The 24,167-nt window shown below is 34.8% G+C and overlaps 1 protein-coding gene and 1 long non-coding RNA gene across 2 annotated transcripts; one reads left to right on the top strand and one right to left on the bottom strand.

Moving 5' to 3' along the window:
- Window positions 1–1,473: 1,473 nt before the first annotated feature.
- Window positions 1,474–8,890, bottom strand: LOC126816032 (uncharacterized). Its single transcript, XR_007678189.2, has 9 exons — window positions 8,800–8,890; window positions 7,687–7,761; window positions 7,215–7,262; window positions 6,615–6,669; window positions 5,784–5,873; window positions 4,108–4,171; window positions 3,636–3,702; window positions 3,106–3,223; window positions 1,474–2,190 (listed from the first exon to the last, which is right to left on the bottom strand). It is a non-coding gene; the product is annotated as an uncharacterized LOC126816032 (long non-coding RNA).
- A 582-nt stretch (window positions 8,891–9,472) lies between these two features.
- LOC126820069 (succinate--CoA ligase [ADP-forming] subunit beta, mitochondrial) lies at window positions 9,473–23,734 on the top strand. The gene is made up of 12 exons (XM_050548057.2): window positions 9,473–9,562; window positions 11,575–11,731; window positions 11,896–12,007; window positions 12,980–13,142; window positions 13,578–13,748; window positions 14,110–14,209; window positions 14,841–15,002; window positions 16,292–16,434; window positions 16,948–17,068; window positions 17,617–17,705; window positions 18,699–18,769; window positions 21,907–23,734. The coding sequence occupies exons 1-12, from the start codon at window positions 9,497–9,499 to the stop codon at window positions 21,908–21,910; spliced, it is 1,359 nt and encodes a 452-aa protein (XP_050404014.1). The 5' UTR covers window positions 9,473–9,496; the 3' UTR covers window positions 21,911–23,734.
- Window positions 23,735–24,167: the final 433 nt, after the last annotated feature.

Here is a 24,167-nt window from a genome sequence, read left to right as displayed (position 1 = left end):
TGGTTTTGTGTGGCAAAATGGTGTTACAACATGCTCTGTATAATTATGTTGGGTGGTTCAAATGGTCTAAAGAGTGTGCATAAAAAGACCACGGATGACAGATCACAAAAAATGTCAGTTAAATCAACAGGTTCATATGCATTAAATCGTCTCCCAGAAGACAGGGCTGAATTCGTATGTACGTCATTTGTATTTTTCGGATAATATCACATTTTAATCCACGTTAAAATGTAGTCAAATTAATTATTGAACATTTAATTAGGTTTCAGTCGAATTAAATAGGTAATTTAATATTTTATACCTCTGAACTTTTCAAATATATTATGTAAACAAGCCAACAGTGATGCTGATGTCCCCCGCCGAAATCCCCAAATAAATAGATGACACATTAATTAATCGCACATCTATTTTTTCAAAAGTATCAAAAGTATCGAGCAATCAAACTGATTACCAACTATACACTAAGTTTCATCACTCTCTATCAGATAGAATCAAAGTTATCTTGTCCCAAAGCATCGACCAAGGAAATTGCTTATCTCTGCTTAGCTTTAGCTCGATATGTTAATCATTGAACTAAGTCAAGACGAACATCTACATCAAGTTTAACATCAAGTCTTGACCAATCAAAATGCTTATTGCTCCTTAGCCTAAGCAGACAATTCTCATCATCAAACTTAGTCAAGGTATTGATGTAATGAAACTATACACCAAGTTTCATCACTCTCACTTTATTAGAACTAAAGTTATCGTGTTCCAAAGTCTCGGCCAATCAAATTGCTTATCGCTCTGCTTACCCTGAGCAGAAAATGCTCATTATCGAACTTAGTCATGGTATTGATGTAATGAAACTATACACCAAGTTTCATCACTCTCGCTTAATTAGAACTAAAGTTATCGTGTCCCAAAGCATCAACCAATCAAATTGCTTAACTCTGCTTACCCTAAGCAGAAAATGCTCATCTTCGAACTCCATCAAGGCATTGACCTAATAAACACCTACAACAAGTTTGAAGATTCTAGGTCAATTAGAAGGAGAGTTATTGTGTCCCAAAAAGTGTGACGGACAGACAGACGGACGGACAGACAGACAGACAGATGGACGAACCCATTTTAATAGTCCCCTAATTTCTTCGAAAGGCGGGGGACAATTAATGATACAAGATAAAACCAACAGTATTTATTAACACGAAATCAATCCTACATCGATTAAATAAACCAATACACATAAATCAAAACTTTATAATTTAATCTAACACAAAATTCTGGTTTTTATAGCATAATTGAACACTTTTAGAGCAAGATAGTCCAAAACACATTCTACATATCCAAGTTCATGGCCGACTATTTAACTATTTATTCTAATATCACCCACGGTTCGGGGCTATTATGTGTTCGAATAATGCACCCAGGTGATACATATGTAATATTTCATTATGAAACTTTTACCCAATGAAATTTATATGCTGGGTGCATTATTCGAACGCAGAATAGCCCCGAACCGTTGGTGATACTAATATGGATGGATGTATTTTCGAGGATTCAACCATCGCCGGTGACCACATTTGCTCATTGATACTAGAAGTGGGATTTCAATCGACACTGTCTTTCATAATATCATCTAGGTATTATTATAGACACAAGACACGGACATCCTTTCGTGTTTGGATGTTCTTCATAATGACCAAACTAAGACATGACTGGGCAGAGTAAATTATATAATCCGGATGCGTCATGGCATTGGTTGCTAAAATATCAAATCCATAATATTAATAATTATTTAACATTTAATTAAAAAAACAAAATCAAAATACTGACGCTAGTTATCCTATCGGCTTGAATTCAATTCGATTTCAAACAAGCCTATCACTACATGTAAATGATAGCCGACATCAAAATGGCGGTTGGCTTATTTCATGGCGAGTAGCATAGATCGATTAAATTTCAATTCCACATATATTTGTAAATACTGAACGGAATTGAACCACCTTGGACAGATATCCTAGTAGAGATTCATCTTTTCAAGCGATTCCTACTCCTTAAAATGGCGCATCAGGACTTTAAGGTAAAACAAACTGATAATGACGAATCTACTGTTGATAAAGATGTAATTGTGTCTGAATATCGTCAACCTCATTACTCAATTTATTCAAGTAATCTTTACTTTCACAGTGTTCCTCCTTAAATAGTTGCCTGCAATTACAAAAAAATATAATGAACACGTGGCATATAATTAATCATGCTACGTAAAGTCTATAGCTCCCAACTCGCCATACGTGCGACTACAGACAGTCTACGGGGCGATTTTAGTAAACCCGTGCGTGAATCTTACGCGTCACATGCGTGTGTTCGGCACCGTAGAAGATCGCAGATTAACCGAGACTTTTGGTCCTGCACATACAAAATTTTCCCCACGGCGGGTTTGGAGCTAGACTTTAACTACGTTTATCACACGACTGCAGCTAGTACACCGAGTTATTACCGTGTGAATACCCTATAAAGATTCCCTTTTCAATCATGTATAGTCTAAGCTACTATCACGGATTCATGTATTCATAACTTTGGTTATGTATATATAATCCACTATTTCTGTATTTTTCATCTCTATAATATCATGTCATTATGTATATGTTATCGAGGAAAATCGAAACGTTAATCGTGTACCACAGTCCTTCCTCGATAACTACACTGTATAATAATACAATGCAGAGACAGGAAATCTGAAAGTGGTGGGTAAAGTGCCCTTTTGGACGGCTGATTCTTTTGTCGGCCATTTTTTAAACGTTTCCGTCATCATTTTGCATTTTTACCAATAGGCAAATGTCCATTAACCGCAACTCCAAACGGTGAGCGTTACAGAAATGTCAGGGAACAGACTGACACAGACAGTAATCTCATTCCTAATGGAGCAGGAAAACCCAGATCCCGAATACACCATTGCGTGTACATAAATGAACCTATGACAGTTTGAATTCAATTGCTGTGCTGGCAACATTTCCCTCATAGCATACAGCACGACGTGTGGTGCATGCCCGTCTTCATTTGCGCGATAAGAGCACAACATTTGGACGTTAAACCTCATTTCATTCATTCAACAAGATCACACACCAGATTTGTCGACGTGTTTCTTCATTTATGTCTGGATAATCTACTCCAAGGTGCTGCTGTAACGTAATGGATTCCAGAGTCTGTGCAAGCTTATCAACTTCACTCTTCAACAAACTCTCTGAAGGAACAAAATTATACAAAATGACAATGGTTAAACGCGTGCGGGTTAAATCATAAGGCCTGTCATTGCGTCAAGTGCCGTGGTTTCGATTCCCCGAATGTACGTGACAATGAGTAGGGTCGCCTGTCCAAACTCGTGGGTTTCATTCGGATCCCTCTGCTTCCTCCCACTGCTAAAGATCCCTACATGCAAGCGAATTACTGAAATGTAATTGAACCATATGTTAGTTCCGAAATGATCTAGTTTGTGTCGAGTGGACGTTAAACCCCATCTCTCCCCCTGTTTGCTAGAAGATCACCTATATATTATTCAAATGGCGTAGACGGTACGAGACACACTTTTACTTGGCAGACTAACATTATCTATCTAGAATATGTTTTTAAAACACGGTACATAATTATCTACTTACTATGTTTCCCCAGTTGTCGCTTCTCGGATTCAAGGTTTTTCAATGTTTCTTCCAAATGATCATCTTTCTAAGATTTTGTTTTAAAAAAAAAGTATAATACATATTCAAATAATTATAATGTGGGAACAGAATGGGATAAAAATAACCACCGCACTTGTCTACGGCATCTTCGGGGGCCACTGTAGCTCAACGTGTAAGGCCCTGTAAAGTCCGGGTGATGACCGAAAATATTTCTCGGGATATTCCAGTGGGATTTACCCTTATCAGTTGTGCAGGACAGAGGGCTTGACAAGGAACGATGTCTATTGGTTCGGACAATATACCAAAAAAAAGGTCCCGTGTACGTCCATCTTCATTTTCCCGGTTGGTGATGAAAAGCGAAGAGGTTACACCCTATTTAATTTTTATATCATTCCCATCATTTATATCAATATTTATTATCAAAGTCTGGAAAAATAATAGAAATATTTACATGGCAGTTTCTTGCAGTTATTAATTTAGAAGCAAGTTCAGACAACTCCTCCTCAAATTTTGCTCTGTAAAAAACAGAAATTCAATAATTCAGTGTGAAAATTTGGAACCATAGAAACCTGCACCCATCACAAGTTATGTCATCCAAGCAGCAGTAAAATCAATTGTTCTCTAAAAAGCGAGTGGTAGGGTACAGGTCTCTCGGCAATAATAATAATAATAGTGCACTTCTAAAGCGTTAAACTCCATACAATGAGTATATGCCCATAGCGCTACAAAAAGTCTAAAAACATTATGGTTTATGTGCTATAACAGTTTTATGTCTCATAATATTCTATAAACAGGTGTGTTTTTAATAAACTCTTGAATTGCAGTTAGGTTGGTGCATCGTTAACTTCTGATGGTAGTTTATTTCAAAATGTTGCTGAGTTATACTGGAAAGATCGCTGTCCAAATAATCTTAATTTAACTTTTGGGACACAAACAAAGTTTTGGTTAGCCGATCGTAATGTTCGACCAGGATGATATTATGAAACAAGTTCCGGTAGGTAACTTAGTGCGGTTTGGTGAAAACACTGATAAGTGACTGAGGGGATTTTAAATTTTACACGGGCCTCCACTGGGAGCCAGTGAGTTATATGCGCAGACTTTCTTGTTTCAATCCCCGGGATTCGAAACCCGGCGTGAATCGAGAAGAACCGTTGGGAATTCGAATATTCGAATCCCGGCGTAAACCGAAAAGGACTATTGGGAATTTCAATATTCGAATCCCTGCGTGTATCAAGAAGAACCATTGGGCATGTTCAAGTAGGGTTCCTACAGTAAAACCAAGATATGGTGTATTATCTAAATTATGTTTAGCTTTAAGTTTACCCAACAGTAATGAGGCAGTGGAAAGGTCGTTTTCAATTTTAAGAAAGATTGAACAGGATGCCAGAGGAAATGTATCCAACTTTACCACCTCCTCCTTGATGAGCATGAAAAGAGTGTTTTTCTTTTGTCCCAGAAAAGTTATTATTAAAACAAGTGTCAAGATGTTGCCAAAGTTATAAAGACAGATTGATGGAGGACAAATAGTGTGTTTGTTTATGTAAGAAGTGTGTTTGTATATGTAAGAAGTGTGCTTTCAGTAAATATTTGAAAATGAATATAGAGACATGAGTATGACAAGTGCTTTATTGTGTGTTTTCATGTGTTTTGTTAAGTTTTTGTAATTATAACAATCAAATGATATTAAAATATATCAAATATGTAAATTAATTTGTCTTTTATTCATGGTGGGTGGGTAATTCTAACGCGTGATAAAGTCTCCCTCTTTTGACCTTAATTCTCCTGACATTTTTACAAAAATATCCTGACATTTTACTTGTGGCCAATCACATTTATGTTCCTACTTGTCATGCATTTTGCTTAGTTGTTCCGATGGCCCAGTGAGGCACTGGCTCACCCGGCGTTGACTGAGAAAGTTCCTCAAAGTACACTGTATGACATAGTATGTCCGTCTTCATTATCCTGGTTGGTGCAGGAAAGTAGAACGTTAAACCCCATTTCATTTCACTACCCTGTAATTTAAATGGCAACTGAGTTTGGAAATTAAATATGTTGCATCTTTTGAGAACATTACTGTCTTGGTAACTTTTTTTTTAAAAGTTGTAGAATGGTTATTATAGGACCTACACTTCTGCATTCTGTTTCTCCTTTTCTCGTTCAATTCGTCTGTTCAAGTCGGCGATCTTTCCCCGTCTTTTCTCATTTCCTTCTTCTAAACTACAAAATATAATACATAAACCTAAAGATCTATTTTATAACATATCTAAAATACAAAATATAAATCTTAAAAATCCATTTTATAATATCTATAAACTACAAAATAGAATATATAATCTTTATGATCAATTTAATAATATCTCTAAAATATCTCTAATCTCTATATTACAAAATATAAATCTAAAAGATATAATATCTCGCTTAAAGATATTTTTTTATATCTCTAAACTACAAGATATAAATCTTAAAGATCTCTTAACTACAAAATATGAATCTATTTTATAATATATGTTATAGTCATCGGATCAATTCGATAGTTGATACAATTTCGGGAAGATTATTTTAAAACATCCACAATTTGTAGTTTTCAAGTAGCGTGCAGGCACCATACCACTCACCAACTCGAACCGTCACGCCACTTTCATTTTGCAGGTTGAACTACTCTTGCCATTCTATATATAACAGGCTTAATAAACGTACTGTGTCTATAAATGTATTTATCCTGTTCATTAGAAGCATCACGCTGTTCTATAGAAATAATATGCAACGAAATTTAATGAAGCACGAAGTTTTTGTTGCCTTGCAGAGAAAAAATCTTTCCTGAGATATAACAATATAATAATAATATGGGTCCCTATACCCAGTAATTAAACGTAACTCAATGAGCTACTCCTATAGACTAGTGAAAGAAAGGTAAAAAAAAAAAAATTTGTACCGTAGTATGTTATTTGGATATATTACCTATCGGCTTGTGCTTGTGTCTTTGCAACTTTTAACTGGGCAATTTTCATGGTTTCTAGAAAAAAATTTAACAATCTGATCAATTCGACACAAAATTATTTCAACTAACACTGACTGTACATTACGTATGATTTGTCATAGAAGCAAGTGCCGGTATGTGGATGTCCCCATAATTGCTTTCCTCCGGCATCTCCGGTCACACCACTGAAATAAACATAATATACCATTCCACTAATGACATAGCTTGTGTTAAATGGATCCCTCAACTACATGATACCCACCTTTTCATTTTAAGATCCACGGTGGTTTAGTAAGGCGCCGGTTCACTAACCAGGCAGGCGGGGGTATGGGTTGTATCCCGATGTTGGTTGAGAAAGTTACCCATGATTTTTCAGAATGCTTCCCCATATCAGTGGTGCAGGACGGGGGGGGGGGGGCTGGCAAAAAACAGTTGTCATAGTTGTTAGGACGGTACAGTTGTAATTCGAAGAAAAGTAGGTCCGTTTTCAATATCCCGGTTTGTGCAGAAGGGTAGGACGTTAAACCAACCCATTCGTTTCATTTCATTTCTTTTTGCCGGGCTATAAATTCAAAGTTTACCCATCATTTTGTGGTGTATATCTGTCACTTGTACCAACTTCATATTCACTGAAATGCACAAAAATAAACATTTAAATAACAAATAATCGCTGGTTTATGGTTTACATGGAAAACAATCACTGGTTTGTACACAAGTGCGACATTTCGACAAGTGTTCTCTTATCCATTTCAAATGGGTTGGATGATGGAATGGCTTAATGTGTGCGCGTAAGATGACAAGGTCTGTCATTGAGTCAACTTGTGTGGTTTCGATTCCCCGTTTGTATACGTGACGAGGTGTAGGGTGAGGGTCACCTGTCCAACCTCGTCGATTTTATCTGGGACTCCCCAGGTTTCCTCCCAGTATTACACCGCTACGCGCAAGCGAATAAGTGAAATAAAATTGAACCACATTTGCCCCGAAATGATCTAGTTTGTGTCGAGTGGACGTAAAACCCCATTTCTCTCTCTCGTATTCAAGAACAAAAATTACCAGTTTCAAACTCTCGCTCCATATTCCTTCGTTTATTTCTCTGTTCAGTCAACTTACGTTCCATGCAACATTTTTCTAAAAAAAAAAACATGAGCTGTGTACCATAATGTCTGTTTTAAATTTTTCTGTAATCTGAATTGGTTGCGCTTTATAAATCACATTATAATATATAGCAATTACATAGAACGGTACCTACAAGATGGCTTGTTATTCATTGTGAAATTTCTGATGTCGGGCAGTAGAATTAGAGACGCAGACACTGCAAATAGTCTTTCGTCGTTCGTTTGATAGCAACATGTCGTAGCGGTGAATTGTCAGTTCATCGAATATGAGGTAACGTTTTGAATTAATTTGTAAGGCTTGTATTTGTATTGGCGATGCTAACGAATTGTGCCAGAGGTAGAGTGCCGTAAGCCTAGTGGTTACGCAGTCAAGCGATTCTGTGGTGGGCCTAATATATTGATGATCCGTGAGGTGGGTCCCGTGCTCGATCGATCCCAGTGTTGGCCGACATAGTTGATCGGGATTTTCCAGCGTGGTTCCTCTCTTGTCGGTGGTGTGGGACGTTCGCATGGGACCAAAAACCGAGGTCTCTCGTACTGTAGTCGTAATGTGCACGTAAAAGAATCATCGGGCTTGGCATTTCAGCAGTAGGAGTTATGACAAACTGAAACTTGTCATGTCAACGATTAATTTTATCATTCCTGACCCTATCCTTATCCGGCGAGATGACACTCGACGCAATCTATTCAAATTATTTTGTTTGTTATTTTGAATCCTATATAAACTGTAAATAGGATTCTTTGAGTCAAAGCAATCGGTTGATGTTGATGGAACTCTTGAACTTAGTTGAAGATAACGTCGTTGTTATTTATTATCAAGCATTGTGAGGCAGTGAGTATACGACTAGCTACAGCTAAAAACGTTAAGACTAAGATAGGCCTATAATGGTGAGACTGAAAGATGGTCATTGTTTTTATTCTTATCTAGGCCTAGGCTACCGTATCTAGTAGTAGTAGGAGTAGTACAAGTACTAGTAGGCCTACGAGTAACGGTTTACGGAGTAGTAGGCCTACGACATGTGGTTGAAATCAAATTATGTTCATATCATACCATTCTGCACTTCTTTCAAACTATGAAGAAGTGATTCAACTCGAAAATTGTTTTCCGTGGTTGACATTGTGATAGATTTTGGCCTGTATAGATTGTGCTTGTGCTTAAAAATAAATAGGCCTACACAAAGAACAGACGACCGTATCAGCGTATCACGTTGACGTCTACACATAGATGACGTCATAGCGTTGACGAAACCTAATCGCAATGAAAGAAGATTGAATAATAAGATGAATAACTCTTTAAAAACGCAATTCTTTAACGCACTTCGTTGCGAGGATTATCATGGCTAACTAATTTATTAAGCACACAATGCGATTAAACTACACGAATAATTAGTTTACATTATAGTTAATACTATAGACACTTTTTTGTTAAACGTAATCTGAATACAGTTTAGCCAGGATTAGGCCGTTAAAAATTAGATATTTTCCCAATTAAACATGAAAACTTTGTTTTGTTGGTTTTTTTAGGCAGTTGGTGTTGGTTTTTTTGGGGTTTTTTTTCTTCTGTGGCTGTGGGTAGGAAGCCCTTTAAAATTAATTTAAATCTAATGGACACCATCCTTATATTCGTTACTGAACATTCAACATCCTATCTATAATAGGCTAATCTATCTATTTTATATTATTTTTAAAATAATTCATCAACTCAAGGGTGATAACTCCATTTTACCGGAAACTAGCAGACTACAAAAATGGCGTCCGTCATATTTCGAAGTGGTCGAACGGCCGAGAAATTAGCCTTTCAACACGCTTCTAGAGTGAGATGTTTTTATGTTTTCATTGCAATCTCTCAGATTTGTTTATTTCTTGCAGGTTATGAAATTTCAGAGCTCTACTTCTGGGTAGTTCTGAACTATATGCCTGAGAATTAGCTGAACTTGACTGGACTGTTTGACTTTCCCGTGTTCTTGGGTTAAAGTTTGGTAAACAACAAGGCAGTCCTCCTTCGTTACTGAACATTCAACATATATCTAATTTAGTTTGTGTTTCGAAAAATTTGCTTATTAATCTTTTGTTAGCATAATGTCATTATTTATGCGTGTATAAATTTAAAAAAAAAAACTAAAAAAAAAAAATTGCCCTATCAGCATTTCCATTTTTCTATTAATTATTTCAATATTTGCCACTTAATTTATTCTCAAGATTCATGTACTATGTACCTCCCTCCCTATTACTCGCATCCATGGTTCCTTCCAGGATTAACCATTATTATTGGGTACCATATACATTTTTATCGGCTATAAAGGTTGTTTTTATAGAAAACAACGGCTGAATTTAGTAATATTAGTATGAAAATCCTAACACAGCTTTTTATATGGTTAGACCCTGTTTTCACTGGATTTCCAAAACAAGTAGAAAACCAAGATAAAATAGAAACCTTGTTAAAGTAGCCAAGTCTCTAACTCAATATCTTCCAAAGTCTTTGACATTGAAAACACAAATTATTTGTCAATTTAAATCAACATTGATGTTGTGATCTTACCGGGAAAAGGTGGGCTTCTGATATCCAATATTTAAAACAAAATAAACATTTTGCCATTTGTACCATAATGCGTTTCAACGCCATTTGTAACAAGGGACTTGAAGAACAAGGCTAGACATATTCCACAAGTCGTGTCAAACGGTGAAGCCATATTCTTTATTTCTTATCTGTAGAGCATGCACAATAAATACTATTATTAAATGTATTGCAAGTTGCAACCCATTTGTGTCAATTTCTAGGTCTGAAATATGAGCGAAGCTTCAAACAGCTCAAAGTATTAGACCGTTTGAAATAATCGTTGACAGCAACTGCATTATTCTTTTAGGGTACTGTACTCAGTTTTTCTTTGAGTAACGTAACCTGATAAACTTCACTATATCAGACTATATTTGTAAACAAATTTAGGCTACGATTATAGTGTATACATGTATGTGTAAACATATTCAAAATAATGTTAAGTCACCTTTAGCTAATAATCATAAGTCTAAGCACTAACCTGCACATACATGTAGAATAAAACATTTTGCAATAACATGTAATAAACTTCTTGAAAAACAACATAGTTTTTTAAAAATATTAAACATACATTATGCAAGAGCTAAATCTGCCTATTACAGGTCTTTCTTTGGGCCTGAAATGTTATCTAAATTATTAATTAGACATTAATTAACTTATCCAAACCATGATCATCTCTCGATGTAAATGCTAGCCTGCGATATTTACGGGATTACGATCAGATTTGCTGCTCAATTTTCATTCATGATTTAATCATGAAATGGATAATCAAGACTATGTTTTTTATCGTACCAACTTTAGTAATGATGATCGAGGCTAGGCCGAAAATTCAATCTCTAAAATCTTGGTTCAGAGTGGATCTTTAAGGGATCAAGATATTGGTGATGATTTGATTGCCAATTGTCCAAAATATTGATTTCAATCTAATTTGATTAGCTAGCAGATTTTATCTTTAAAGTCTGCAAGTTGACAAGAAAAGTGCACAAAGTCATTGAGAATCAGAAAGGACAAAAAAAAACAAAAAAACACCAAGGTCCGTTCGTGTACATATTATTGTGTACATTAAACTTAAAGAACCCTTTACCATTTGAAATTGTAGAGCAGTAGACAGAAATCATTACACACAGACAAAATGACCTCAGTTTTGCTTTGACAAGACATCAAACCCAATTTCATTTCATTTTCTATTCCATTTCTGGTGTCCTTATGCTGAGGCAGATTCTCAGTATTCAAATCCATGAATTGTTTAAAATAATATGTTCTTTTCTTCAGATTTTAGGATCTGTACAAACACAGACCCAATCACAAAGACATCTTTCAATACATGAACACCTGAGTTTTGGTTTATTATCAGAAGCTGGGGTTTCTGTACCTAGATATAGAGTTGCTGAATCTCCAGACCAAGTGAAGGCCTTCGCTAAAGAACTCGGTACAGTACACATATTACGTTATATGTTTGTAATGGTTGATTGATTATTGATTAAAATTATTATGATTGATTATTGATTGTAATCATTTATTAAAATTTGATCTTACAAAATTAAATGGTGTTTTCATTGAATTGAATTGAATTATGTTCATTTTCTTTTTCAGAGGAGTTAACTAAAACACCTGATGTTGTTCTAAAGGCTCAAGTACTTGCTGGTGGTCGAGGAAAGGGATCATGGGATAGCGGTCTAAAGGGTGGCGTTAAATTAGTATTTAAGTATGTTAATTATTTATGTTAATTATTGATTCAAGTGCCATGGTTTCAATCCTGTACTTGTATATGACTAATTTAAACATACGTTATGCAAGAGCTAATCCTGCCTATTGCAGGCCTTAAATGTTATCTAAATTATTAATTAGGCATTAATTAACTGATCCAGGCCATAATCAACTTGTAGATTTGAATACATTTTGTGATGGATAATTTAATGTAAAATTGGATAATCTCGACTTTTTTTTTTTTCATTATCTATTTTTAACTATTATAGTGAGAACTGTCAGCTCTTTATCTAATCTTACCTAATGTCCCTTTAACTTATGGGTTTCTACTGTCTTTGGAAAAACTGAGGTCCTGTGTACCTTGTGTAAAAGAACCCTTGACAGTTGGAATTCGAAATAAGAGTAGGCCATAGTGCTGCCTTTGGGGTAAACACTGTAATCCGAGTATCATCTAATCTTGTGTATTTAGCACTAATCTCTTTCAGATTTGTTTAATATCAAATCTTTGTTTAGAAATTTGTAAAAATCCTTTAAAATCATCTAATTTGTACTTGTGTCCAGTTTATACCTGCCATTAAATTTTTACAATGTGTGTCAATTTACAAGCGTTTAATTTCTCAATCACTGATTCACTGTTAAAAAATAAACCACCCAATTGATTATTGATGTATGTAATGATTAATTAAATACTTATAAATTGGACACTCATCATCAAAATTAATCAGTCAGCTATAAACTGGACACAAGTACAGATTAGATGATTTGGACTGATTTTAAATAATTTTTACAAATTTTTAAACAAAGATTTGATATTAAATATGAAAGTAATTAGTGCTAGATACACAAGATTATGATACCTGGGTTACAGTGAAGGTTTCCCTCATAGCACACAGTATGGCAGTAGGACTTTAATTCTGGCCTTATTGCTTATTTAATTTCATTTTTGATATTCCATTAATTATTTTTACAGTGATGAGGAGGCTAAAGATATATCGAGTAAAATGTTGGGACACAAATTATTTACGAAACAAACTGGAACTGAGGGTAGAATCTGTAATCAAGTTATGGTCGTGGAGAGGCTGTATTCAAGACGGGAGTTTTATTTTGCTATAGCCATGGAGAGAAGTTTTCACGTAAGTTGTTTTTATATTTAGACACATTGAGTTGCCGATCCCGATTGTGGATTTGTGACAGATATATTTTCTGCCTGGTTTGAACCTGCGACCTTCAGTTTGGAAGACGTACAAGATATCCAGCAGTCCAATAAGGATGTCCTACTGGCTGAATGTATATAGGCTATAGATAATATTAACTGGCTTCATTCATTCACAACTGTCTTCATTAGGCCAGTCAGATCAGAACAGTAAGATGTAATATCCCATTTCATTTTTTTCATTCACATACAACGTATTTATAAACATATTTTCACGTTTTAATTAATCCAGGATAAAATATATTCAGATTCATTATTTAACGTTTAATTAAGAGAACAAAATCAAAATAACCATGGTAGATAATCTCCCAGCTTGGAATAAAGAGATGAATTGATTCTATATTTATTGTTACAGGGCCCTGTGTTAGTAGGAAGTTCACAGGGGGGTGTAAATATAGAAGAAGTAGCGAAGGAGAATCCGACAGCCATCGTTAAAGAACCAGTGGATATTACACGTGGTATAACTAAAGATCAAGCTGTATTTATGGCCAAAGAAATGGGCTTCAGTGATATCTGTATTGATCAGGTAAGCTTTTATCAAGAGGGATTGCATGCTCTTTAGATCATAAGGTCTGTATAGAGTAGGTGCCCTTTCAGCAAGAGGGATTGCGTAGTCTAACGCATGCGCTTTAAATCATAAGTTTGTCATTGAGTCAAGTGGCGTGGTTTCCATTCTCTGCGTGTAGGTGATAAGGAGTAGGGTTGCCTGTCCAACCTTGTGGGTTTTTCCTGGTCCTCCATTTTCTCCCCCACTGCTAAAGACCCCTACGCACAAGCAAATTATTGAAACAAAAATGAACAATAAACATCATCTCTTTATTATATGTGTAGCAACCCATTTGTGTCCATTTCTTTAAATATATTACAATATACATTTTGTATTTCAGGCTGCTGATGTAATGATGAAGTTATATACAGATGTATTTTTAAAATATGATGCTACTATGGTGGAAATAAACCCAATGTCTGAAGATTCGCAGGGACAAGGTCAGGACAATGAAATATTTTAAGTCGATTTGCATACTACAATATTGTGAAAAGTAAAAGGATTGTTAGTATAAAAAAGCATTTAGTTCCATTCAGTTGTACCATATGTCAGTCCAGAAATAACCTAGTTTGTGTCATGTATACATTAACCTTTCTCTCTAGTTTGTGTCATGTACACATTAACCTCTCTCTCTCTCTCTCTCTCTCTCTCTCTCCCTCTCTCTCTCTCTGTTTATTTATTATATGAAGCTAAATGGTGCAGGGTTAATATTTGTATTAATATTGTGTGTTGAGGTTGTCCATAGTTTGTTCTTTGTCAGTAAGCTTGGGTATGTCCGTCACATGTGATTGTGTAAACGATTTGATTGGTTTTTCACGTTAGCCGCGAAATGCAGATATTCAGTTATACTGCACTGTAGACCATCGTAGCAGGTAGACATATGAAATGAACACATTTACATGTGTATATAATTAGATCACATATTTCATATGTATTAACACGTTGAATATTCATTTAAAATCATATATTTATTGTATTCAGTAACCTGAAATAAAGATTCTTACATGTCTTTCGCGTGTTCTTTATAACTAATATAAACTATTTCATTACTGAATACTTTATCTATTTCAGTTTATTGTATGGATTGCAAGTTAAACTTCGATGATAATGCTGTTTATCGACAAAAGAAAATATTTGATTTTAAAGATTGGACACAAGAAGATTCCCGAGACAAAAAAGCTGCAGAAGCAGATTTAAATTATATTGGTTTGGATGGAAATATCGGATGTTTAGGTGAGATATATTTCATGATTCATCAGAAGAACATCATCAATGTGTTTTTCAAAAGAGATTTTTAGACAACTATTAAAACCTAATTGAACATCTCAAATTTTCACAAATTGTTATTGAAAGAGAGAGATTGATATGTTGGATATCCATATTAGACTAGAGGTATTATTGTGGTCTGAATCCTAACTCAATCAGTTATTGTAAGAGTTATCCATCTAAGGCATTATTGTGGTCTGAGTCTTAACCCAATCAGTTATGGTGAGAGTTAAGGTTAAATCCCATTTCATGTCATTTATTCTGATTCGACATTTAGCGCTATATGAATCACTTGCAAACTACAATATTTTGAAAGCTGAATCTCTAATAGGAATATCAGTCCAAAAATGGTTCAATTCCATTCTGTATTTACAAAGATATGTGGGATTGAAATTTAATCGATCTATGCTACTCGCTATGTAAAAAGCCTGCCTCCATTTTTTTTCGCGGGCGAACAGCATTGATAGGCCTATTTTAATTTCAGTTGAATCCAAGCCAGGAGATTATTCAATTTGGTATTTTGATTTTGTTTTCTTAATTAATTGCTAGATAATCAATCTGAGTATATATTAGCGTGGATTAAGTTGTAAGAAATTTGATATGTTAGCGACAAATGCCAATGGCACATCAGGACTCTTAAAGATACATTGTCCCGAAAGTATTTATTGGGTGGTTATTTCCAATAAAAGTATGGCAAATTTGGTATATATAGAAAGTATAGACACCCGATCTTAATAAAAAATACTAGATTACCCAAAAAATACCCATGTGGCAAGAACTGGGCAAGAATGTCAGGGTATCAGTAACTGGCAACCTGACTGTTGTCTGCCAGCTTATTGTGTACTAGCTTGACTGAGGGAGCGGTGGTTATTACTTGTTTAAATGATTAGGCAGTTTTGGGGACATTAACGGGTGTCCGCGTACAAAAGACTCTGCAATTAAACAGTGGAAAAAGAAGTTGACAGAAAGTAATTAAGAATTTACTTAGGCCTCAATATGTATGATAAATGTAATGAAAATTACATTCTGAAAAATGTACCGTCCCTCAATGAAATGAGGATACAGACATGGTGCCTAACAGCAGTTTATTTATAGCTTAAAAGGTATTGAGAGGAATTTGAAGAAAATTTTTGATAGATTAATTAGTTTGAATATGTTTATAGTCCAAATATATCATCAAATCATCCAGTTTGTACATGTGAAAGTATCTTTAATTGTCTAATATTTGTATGTTTTGTATTTATTTAATATAACAGTAAATGGAGCTGGTTTAGCCATGGCAACTATGGATATTATTAAGTTACACGGTGGAACTCCTGCAAATTTCCTTGACGTAGGAGGTGGTGCCACTTCACATCAAGTTACAGAAGCCTTTAAACTCATCACATCAGATAAAAAGGTGGGTATAAACAGGTTGCCATTGACAACACCAACATGTACTATACCAGGATGGAGGGCCTGACAAGGACAGTGTCCAGGCAAATTTGCCTGGACAGCACAGTTGTCCAGGCAAATTTTCCTTCAGATCACATTGTATGGCGTAAGCCCGGCTTCAGTAGCCCAGTCAGAGCAGAAAAGTAGGACATTAAAGTTTAATGATTAAACCCCATTTCATTTCATTTACTATAGTGAGAGAGTTATATTCTTCGGATTCCACTTGTCATGGAGAGAGGGAGAGAGAGAACACTAGACACAAGCTTGGTCAATTTAGAACTAACATATTGCTCAGTTTTATTTCAATAATTCACTTGCGCATATAGGACTTTTATGCAGGAGAAAACTGGAGGACCCGGAGAAAATTGGAGGACCCGGAGAAAACCCTAGAGGTTGGACGGGTGACCTTACTCCTTGTTATGTGCAAACTAAACCCCCATACACATAACATAATACAGGTTTTATCTTGTTTTTCCAGGTAGATGCTATTTTAGTCAATATATTTGGTGGGATCATGAGATGTGATGTCATAGCTCAGGGTATTGTTCAAGCTGCAGCAGAATTAGATATGAAAATACCAATTGTAGTCAGATTACAAGGTAGGACTGTAGAAATAGTAGTCAGATTTTAATGTGAGGCTGTGTAAGTAATAGTCAGATTATAATAGTAGTCAGATTAAAATAGTGGTCAGATTACAAGGTAGGATTATATCAATACAATTCAGATTACAATGTTGAATTATATCAGTAGGAGTCAGCTTACTCATTAGTCAATAAAAGTCAGATTACAAGATAAGACTTTTACCAGAATTAGTAAAATAAGATTTTACAAGAATTAGTCAGATTAGAAGATAAGACTTCACCAGATTTGATAAGAATTAGCCAGATTACAATATAGGACTTTACCAGAATCAGTCAAATTAAAAAATAGGATTTTACAAGAATTATTCAGAAGATAGAACTTCACCAGATTGCAATATAGGACTTTACCAGAATTAGTTAGATTGTAAGGTCTTTGCCAGCTTTTGCCAATAGATAATATTATTAGAAAACATGTCATTAAGACGGTTTTATGTCTAAAATATATAACTGTTCAACCCTTAGTCAATTCAAAACCCAAGATAAGGATTTGTTATGTTATATTACAGGAACTAGAGTAGATGATGCCAAAGCAATTATTGGTGCCAGCCAACTTAAAATTTTAGCTTGTGATAACTTAGATGAAGCTGCTAAAATGGTAAGTTCCATCATCTCTTTCTCTCATAGCATGTACTTATTTCAAGTATTTTCAAGTTTAAACAAAGCCACGGTGGCTAAGTGGGTAAGACGCTGGCTCGCTGGTTTCTCCTTGTCAGTGGTGTAAGACGGAGGGCCTGGCAAAAGCAGCTGTCTAGTCATTCGGATGGGATGAAAAAAGCAGAACTTGTGTATACATTGGCATGCACGTAAAAGATCCCCTGGCAATTGGTATTCGATACAAGAGTATGCTCGCCCGTCTTCATTAGCCCAGTCTGAGTAGGACGTTAAACCCCATTTCATTTAATTTCATTTCAAGTTTAAACGATATAAATATTGGGTTCTGTGTTCCTCGTGGAAACGCATTGACATGGATTTGAAAACACGCCAAAGTTTGTATAAATTCAACTCCATAATGGGTAGAATTGTATATTACAATGTATACAGTGCCAAATTTACATATAGGCTTGGCAGACTGATCTTGGGGGTCTCCGTTCAAGGTGTATATTATTTTTGACAGTCATGAGCCTTTGGTACACGCAATGTAGTCTTAAATATTCGTCATCATCCTGGACTTTGTTCAATTTTGTTTAAACCACACTTTCAATTTCTCTAATTGTGAAGGTGAGGGATTGGGAGGATGTAGCCTAGGGCCTCACTTCATCTAAATCCGTCACTGGATGTATGTATCTGGTATTATTTGAGACTTTGGGAGCTGTAGTGGCCGAGAATTTTCCTCTTGTCAGTTTTGCAGGGCGGAATTCTGACAAAGGCTGCTGTCTAGTTGTTCAGATGGAACGAAAATACTGAGGTCCCATGTACACATACATTGCTGTGCACGTAAAAGAACACTTGACATTTGGAATTTGATATAAAGTAGGCAGTAGCGCTGCTGTCCAGACAAAATTTTCCGTATAGCACACTGCAGTCAGTGCAGAAAAGTGGGACGTTAAACCCCATTTCATTTCATTTCATTTCTTTTCAATAATTTCAGATTGTAAAATTATCAACAATAGTAGGACTAGCCAGAGAAGCAGCTGTAGATGTTAAATTTGAATTACCTCTGTAAGTATCCTTCTTTTAATATACGAAGTGGGTGATCAAATGGTTTAATGCATGCACTTTAAACCATAAGGTCTGTCATTAAGTCAAGTGGCATGGTTACTATTCCCTGCTTGTACATGACAAGGAGTATGGTCGCCTAACCAACATCGTGGGTTTTCTCTGTGTGTTCCGGTTTCATCTCACTGTTAAAGACTACAAGGCGCAAGCATAATATGGCATTAATATTGAACCATGTGTTAGTCACGAAATGACCTTTATAAAAAAATTAATTTTTAAAAAATATTAATTGTTTATCTATTTTCTTCAAATATGTAAAGTGTCTTAAGGTATTTTTACCCAGGTTTCTTAGAAAATGTTTAGCACAACTTTTGATATCATAAATATTCCATCATTGTTTATTTTATCAGAAGTAACCCGGTATTCAGGTAATTATCACTTGTAAGCCCCAGTACTCGGATAACAATATTGTAACACTTGGTTAATTCTCCTGGGTCTGAGATAGTGGTAAGGCCCCTACTCAGGTAATTATCCTGGTCCTGGGGTAGTGGTAAGCCCCTTACTCGGGTAATTATCCTGTTCCTGGGATATTGGTAAGGCTCCTTCTCTGGTAATTATCCGGGTCCTGGGATAGTGGTAAGCCCCCTTACTCGGGTAAATATTATAGTCCTGAGATATTGGTAAGGCCCCTACTCGGGTAATTATCCTGGTCTTGAGATAGTGGTAAGGCCCCTACTCAGATAACCATCCTGGTCCAAAGGTAGTGCTAAGTCCCCTACTCTGGTAATTATCCTAGTCCAAAGGTAGTGCTAAGGCCCCTACTCTGGTAATTATCCTGGTTATGGGGTTGTGTAACTCGACTACTCGGGTAATTATCTTGGTCCTGGGTAATTATCCTGGTCCTGAGATATTTGTAAGGCCCCTACTCAGGTAATTATCCTGGTCCTGGGATAGTGGTAAGGTCCATACTTGGGTAATTATCCTGGTCCTGTGATAGTGGTAAGGCCCCTACTCGGGTAATTATCAGTTGAAAGGCACTTTTCAGATAATAATAATAATGTCTATATGTATGTAATGAAAATGTGTCATTTTTAAATTGATTAAACACTGAAGTTTTTGTGTATAATTTATAATGATCTGGGTTGTTTTGTTTTGTTTATTACGGTCAGTAATCAGGGTCCTGGCAGATCAACAAAATGATTAATGGAGGTGTACTTATAACCCAATCATAAAATAATCATAATTATTAGCACAGGTTAACATATACACAATTCAAATAAATTTATAATACTATTAGAAGTGATTGCCCTGTAATAAGACCACACAATAGAGAGGTTTTGCAACGTTACATTTACATTCAGGCGGTAAAAAGTTGTCAGTTTTCGTGACGTACAATGTATGAGATCAAATAGAGCACTATTTATGGAATAACAAATACTATGGTTTATTACACTGTGACATTTCAACAAGATTTCACAAGGCGTAATCAAACATATCAACACAAATATATAAATAAGTGTAACTGTTTATGCTGTTTTACCACTATCAGGATTCACGCTACGATTGAGATCGTGGTTTTTAATTGTGAAGTAATCGTGATGATCCTGTCAGGTCTAATTATACATTGAGGTCAGTCATACCAATCGTGTTGATCGTATCGAAATGTATCCAAACGTATCTGCAGGTACCAGATCGCATTGCATGACAGTGGGAACCTAGCATAAGTTGCGAAACCTCTCTAATATCTTTTTCAATTTAAACATTTATAAGTTACTAAATTCTATATCAGTTGTTTGTTTAATCACCATACTTCCTGTCAACCTTTCATCAGGTTCAAAATACGATTTATTGTAGAAAGTCAAAAGTTGACAATAGAAATCTGTCGATGAAAATTGAATTCTGATGATTTAAAGTTATATATGTTAGGTCATTTAATAATTGCTGCTCAGCCATTTAGTGTCAATTTCCAACCCTAAATTTGGAACCACGGTGGCTCAGTGAGTGAGATGCAGGCTGTGTTAGTTCCCTGTGTGAGTTGAGAAAGTTCCACAAGATTTCTAGCATGGTTTCCCCTTGTCAGTGATGCAGAACAGAGGGACTGACAAAAAACAGTGTCTAGTCATTCATATGGGACAAAAAAATAAGGTCTGAAGAATAGGCAGAAATGTAATAATCGGGAATAAAAAGAACATTGACATCAACCATGTGACTATTGGAAGCACAGCCATAACCCCATCCAACTGTGTCAGGAATCTTGGTGTGTTCTTTGACTCGTCCTTCGACATGAAAACCAGGCTGTATCCAGGCTGTGCAAAAAGGCGAACTTTCACCTGTATAACATTGGCAAAATTCGACCCTATATTGTCCTTGATGTCACGAAAATGTTAATAAATGCTTTTGTTATGTCATCTTTAGATTATTGTAATTCATTTTTGTATTCTCTTCCTAAAACTCCTGTAAGTCAGCTACAGAAAATCCAGAATAAAGCAGCTCGAATTATATCTCTCATCAAACCATCTGACCATATTACACCTGTTCTAAAACAGTTACATTGGCTACCGGTTAATCAATGCATCATTTTCAAAATTAACACAATCACTTTCAACTGTTTAAACGATCCTTTGGCACCATCCTATTTATCCGATTTGATTAAATAATATGTAACTCCTCGTTCCTTACGTTCATCTCATAAAAACCAACTTGTATGTCCAGTACAGAAGTCAAAATTTGGTGAGAGAGCTTTTGCATATGCAGCACCAAAAGAATGGAACAAATTGCCTCTGGAAGTAAAAACTTGGCTATATTTAAACGACATCTAAAAACCCTGTTTTTTACCCAAACGTTTGAACTATAAATGCTTCACTTTTCATTTGTATATTGTAACTTGACTGCTCCTTGGTATTCTTTTGTTTATTTGTATATACATGTATGTTTTTTTATAATCATATCTACATTGTAAAGTGCCACAGAGCAGTCCGACTGACTGAATGTTCAGCGCTATAGAAAACGATTATTATCATCATCATCATCATCATCTACACTCGATACAAAGCTACTGTGTGGTGTGTGGGCGTATTCCACGCTTTGTGTGGCTATCTTTAATAATTTATATGATCTTTGTTTTATGTTCTATTTTTCAGGTAAATAAACAAATAATTATATCACAAGAAATATCAGTAATACAAGAGTCAAGATGGGGGGCTACGGAAATTCTATCTCAAGAAGTATCAGTAGTTTAAGAGTCAACATGGAAAACTAGAGAAATTATTTTCAACATGAAGGAGCTGTCTCTATTGATGGAATTAATCTTTTCGAAAAATTGAAATTTTTTATTTTATACTTTCAAATAAATTTGTAATTTATAATATAAACCATTGAAAAAGACATAATAGAAATAAGCGCACATATAATATATATGTTGTGTGATAATTTGCGTCTGACAGAGTCTGTGACAGGTGCCTTATATCCAGGCTTGATGCTATCTAGGGTTATTGCAAGGAATACAGACTGCAGGAATTTCACCAAAATATTTTCAGCATCTTAGAGTACACTTTATTAATGGTTGTTGGGGGGGGGGGGGGGGGTTCAGTCAAAATTGATACTCTGGCGATATTTTCCAGAAATAAAAACTATAAAAACTTTGTTTCAAAAATGTCTAATATGGTGTTAAACACACTACATGATCTTAACCCAATTCTCTAGATAAATTTTCTCTTGTAATTTCGCTTACAGTTTAGAGATTGTAGAAGTACAGCTACTTTCATACTGAATTTTTACCCTCGAATTCATTTTATAAAGGCTATTTTCAATTTGTGAGAAAAACTAAAAATAATTTAGTACCAAAATCATCCTAATTTTTTTCTTTCCAGTCCAGTCCAAGACAGTGTGTTGATGTCATCAAGGTTTTTTTGTACAAATTTTACTAAAAACTTAGTTGAGAAAAAATTGCTATTAATTACTAGAGTTGAAGTCGTGGATTTATTTCTAAATTTTAAGTAATCCATATGTGTTCACGTTAAACTTTTGGTTAGAAAATTTATTTAGTTATCGATAAATAAAAAATACTCCCAACTCAAACAATATTTTATTTTATTTGAAAACTATGCTAATAATTAGAAATATTTATTTATAATTGCATGTTTAAAACCTTTTACCATCTTTCCATGTACATAAAAATGAATTGAAAACATAGATTATTTTATGATAAACTGTTATTTTACGCCCGCAATGTGGACGTTCTAGAGGATAAAGTTCATATCCAATTGACATTAAATTTATACACAATATCTATAGTCATGAGACAAAGATGCCTATTGATTGTCAATGATTTTTGATAATTACTGTCAGAGTTATGGCCCTTAATCACTTTAAAAAATCTTGTGGAAGCTATAGTGATGTTAAGAAATTATTACAACCTATACAAGTGTATGTACATAAAATTAAAGTTTTTTAAGATTAATTGAAGGTAAACTGGCTTTGCCTGATATTCGAGTTCCAACAATTGTATAAAGTAGATGTCGATATACCTATAATATTTTAATCCAGTCTCTCACCGATTATTATAAGTTTAATAATCTAATTAATCCAATATTCTTTAGCTAAGATCTGATTGATTTTATTTCATTTGGTTAAAGATTCTTGAAGATAGCAGATTTTATAATACTGATAGAAGAAATTGTATATTTTGAAAAATTATATCTTGTTGGCTGTTGGCTTTTTTGTTGTAATTTCTTGGTAAAATTCTTAAACAGCTTCTGATATTGAAAACACAGTGTCTATTATTAGATGAATTGTAGAGTCAGGGAACCAATAGAAATGTAGTTTATAGTTTAGTACTGGTACTTTAACCAATTATCTGATGTGTGTTATAGGACTCTAAAGAATTAACATTATAAAGTGAAAGTAAGTGTGACTTGTAATAATAACTAGACTATATTGTCAATAAAATGTATTTATTGTTTACTTTTACCTTATTTTTCGGCTTATTTTTGTTTTATTAAAGATGCATTATGTAAGAGTTAAATCTGCCTATTGATATGAAAATCGAGATTACGCTATTCTTCAAACAGTCATGACATCGCTCAGAATAAAGTAATTTGACTGAAATTTCCAATGTATTCCTTTTCTATTATCTATTTTTAAACTATCATAGCAATAACTGTCAGTTTTTTTTATTTAAATCTTACATAGTGCATCTTTAATATAAATTTTTAAACCTCTGATCATCATTTGCATATTTTGGACTGAACATTTAATTAGGAATTAAGTAAAAACCCATTTGATTTGATTTGGTGCATTCTGGGGTAATTTCAAACTTTTATCAAGTTACAAATATCATCAAAACAACAGTCACTAATGTATGAATTATCTCATATTTATTGACGAACTGGCAGCACTATAA

The sequence above is a fragment of the Patella vulgata genome, chromosome 1, assembly GCF_932274485.2.
Source record: "Patella vulgata chromosome 1, xgPatVulg1.2, whole genome shotgun sequence".
In the NCBI taxonomy this organism is placed as follows: Eukaryota; Metazoa; Mollusca; class Gastropoda; family Patellidae; genus Patella; species Patella vulgata.
The sequence above is the reverse complement of the archived record's forward strand: the minus strand, read 5'-3'. Positions and strand labels throughout refer to the sequence as shown.

Bases quoted from the DNA above. Each gene is read 5' to 3' on its own strand.
- LOC126820069 (XM_050548057.2), top strand. From the start codon at position 9,497: ATGGCGTCCGTCATATTTCGAAGTGGTCGAACGGCCGAGAAATTAGCC. The intron at 15,003-16,291 runs GTGAGATATATT...TTAATATAACAG, and splicing joins TGGAAATATCGGATGTTTAG to TAAATGGAGCTGGTTTAGCC. The intron at 17,069-17,616 runs GTAGGACTGTAG...GTTATATTACAG, and splicing joins AATTGTAGTCAGATTACAAG to GAACTAGAGTAGATGATGCC.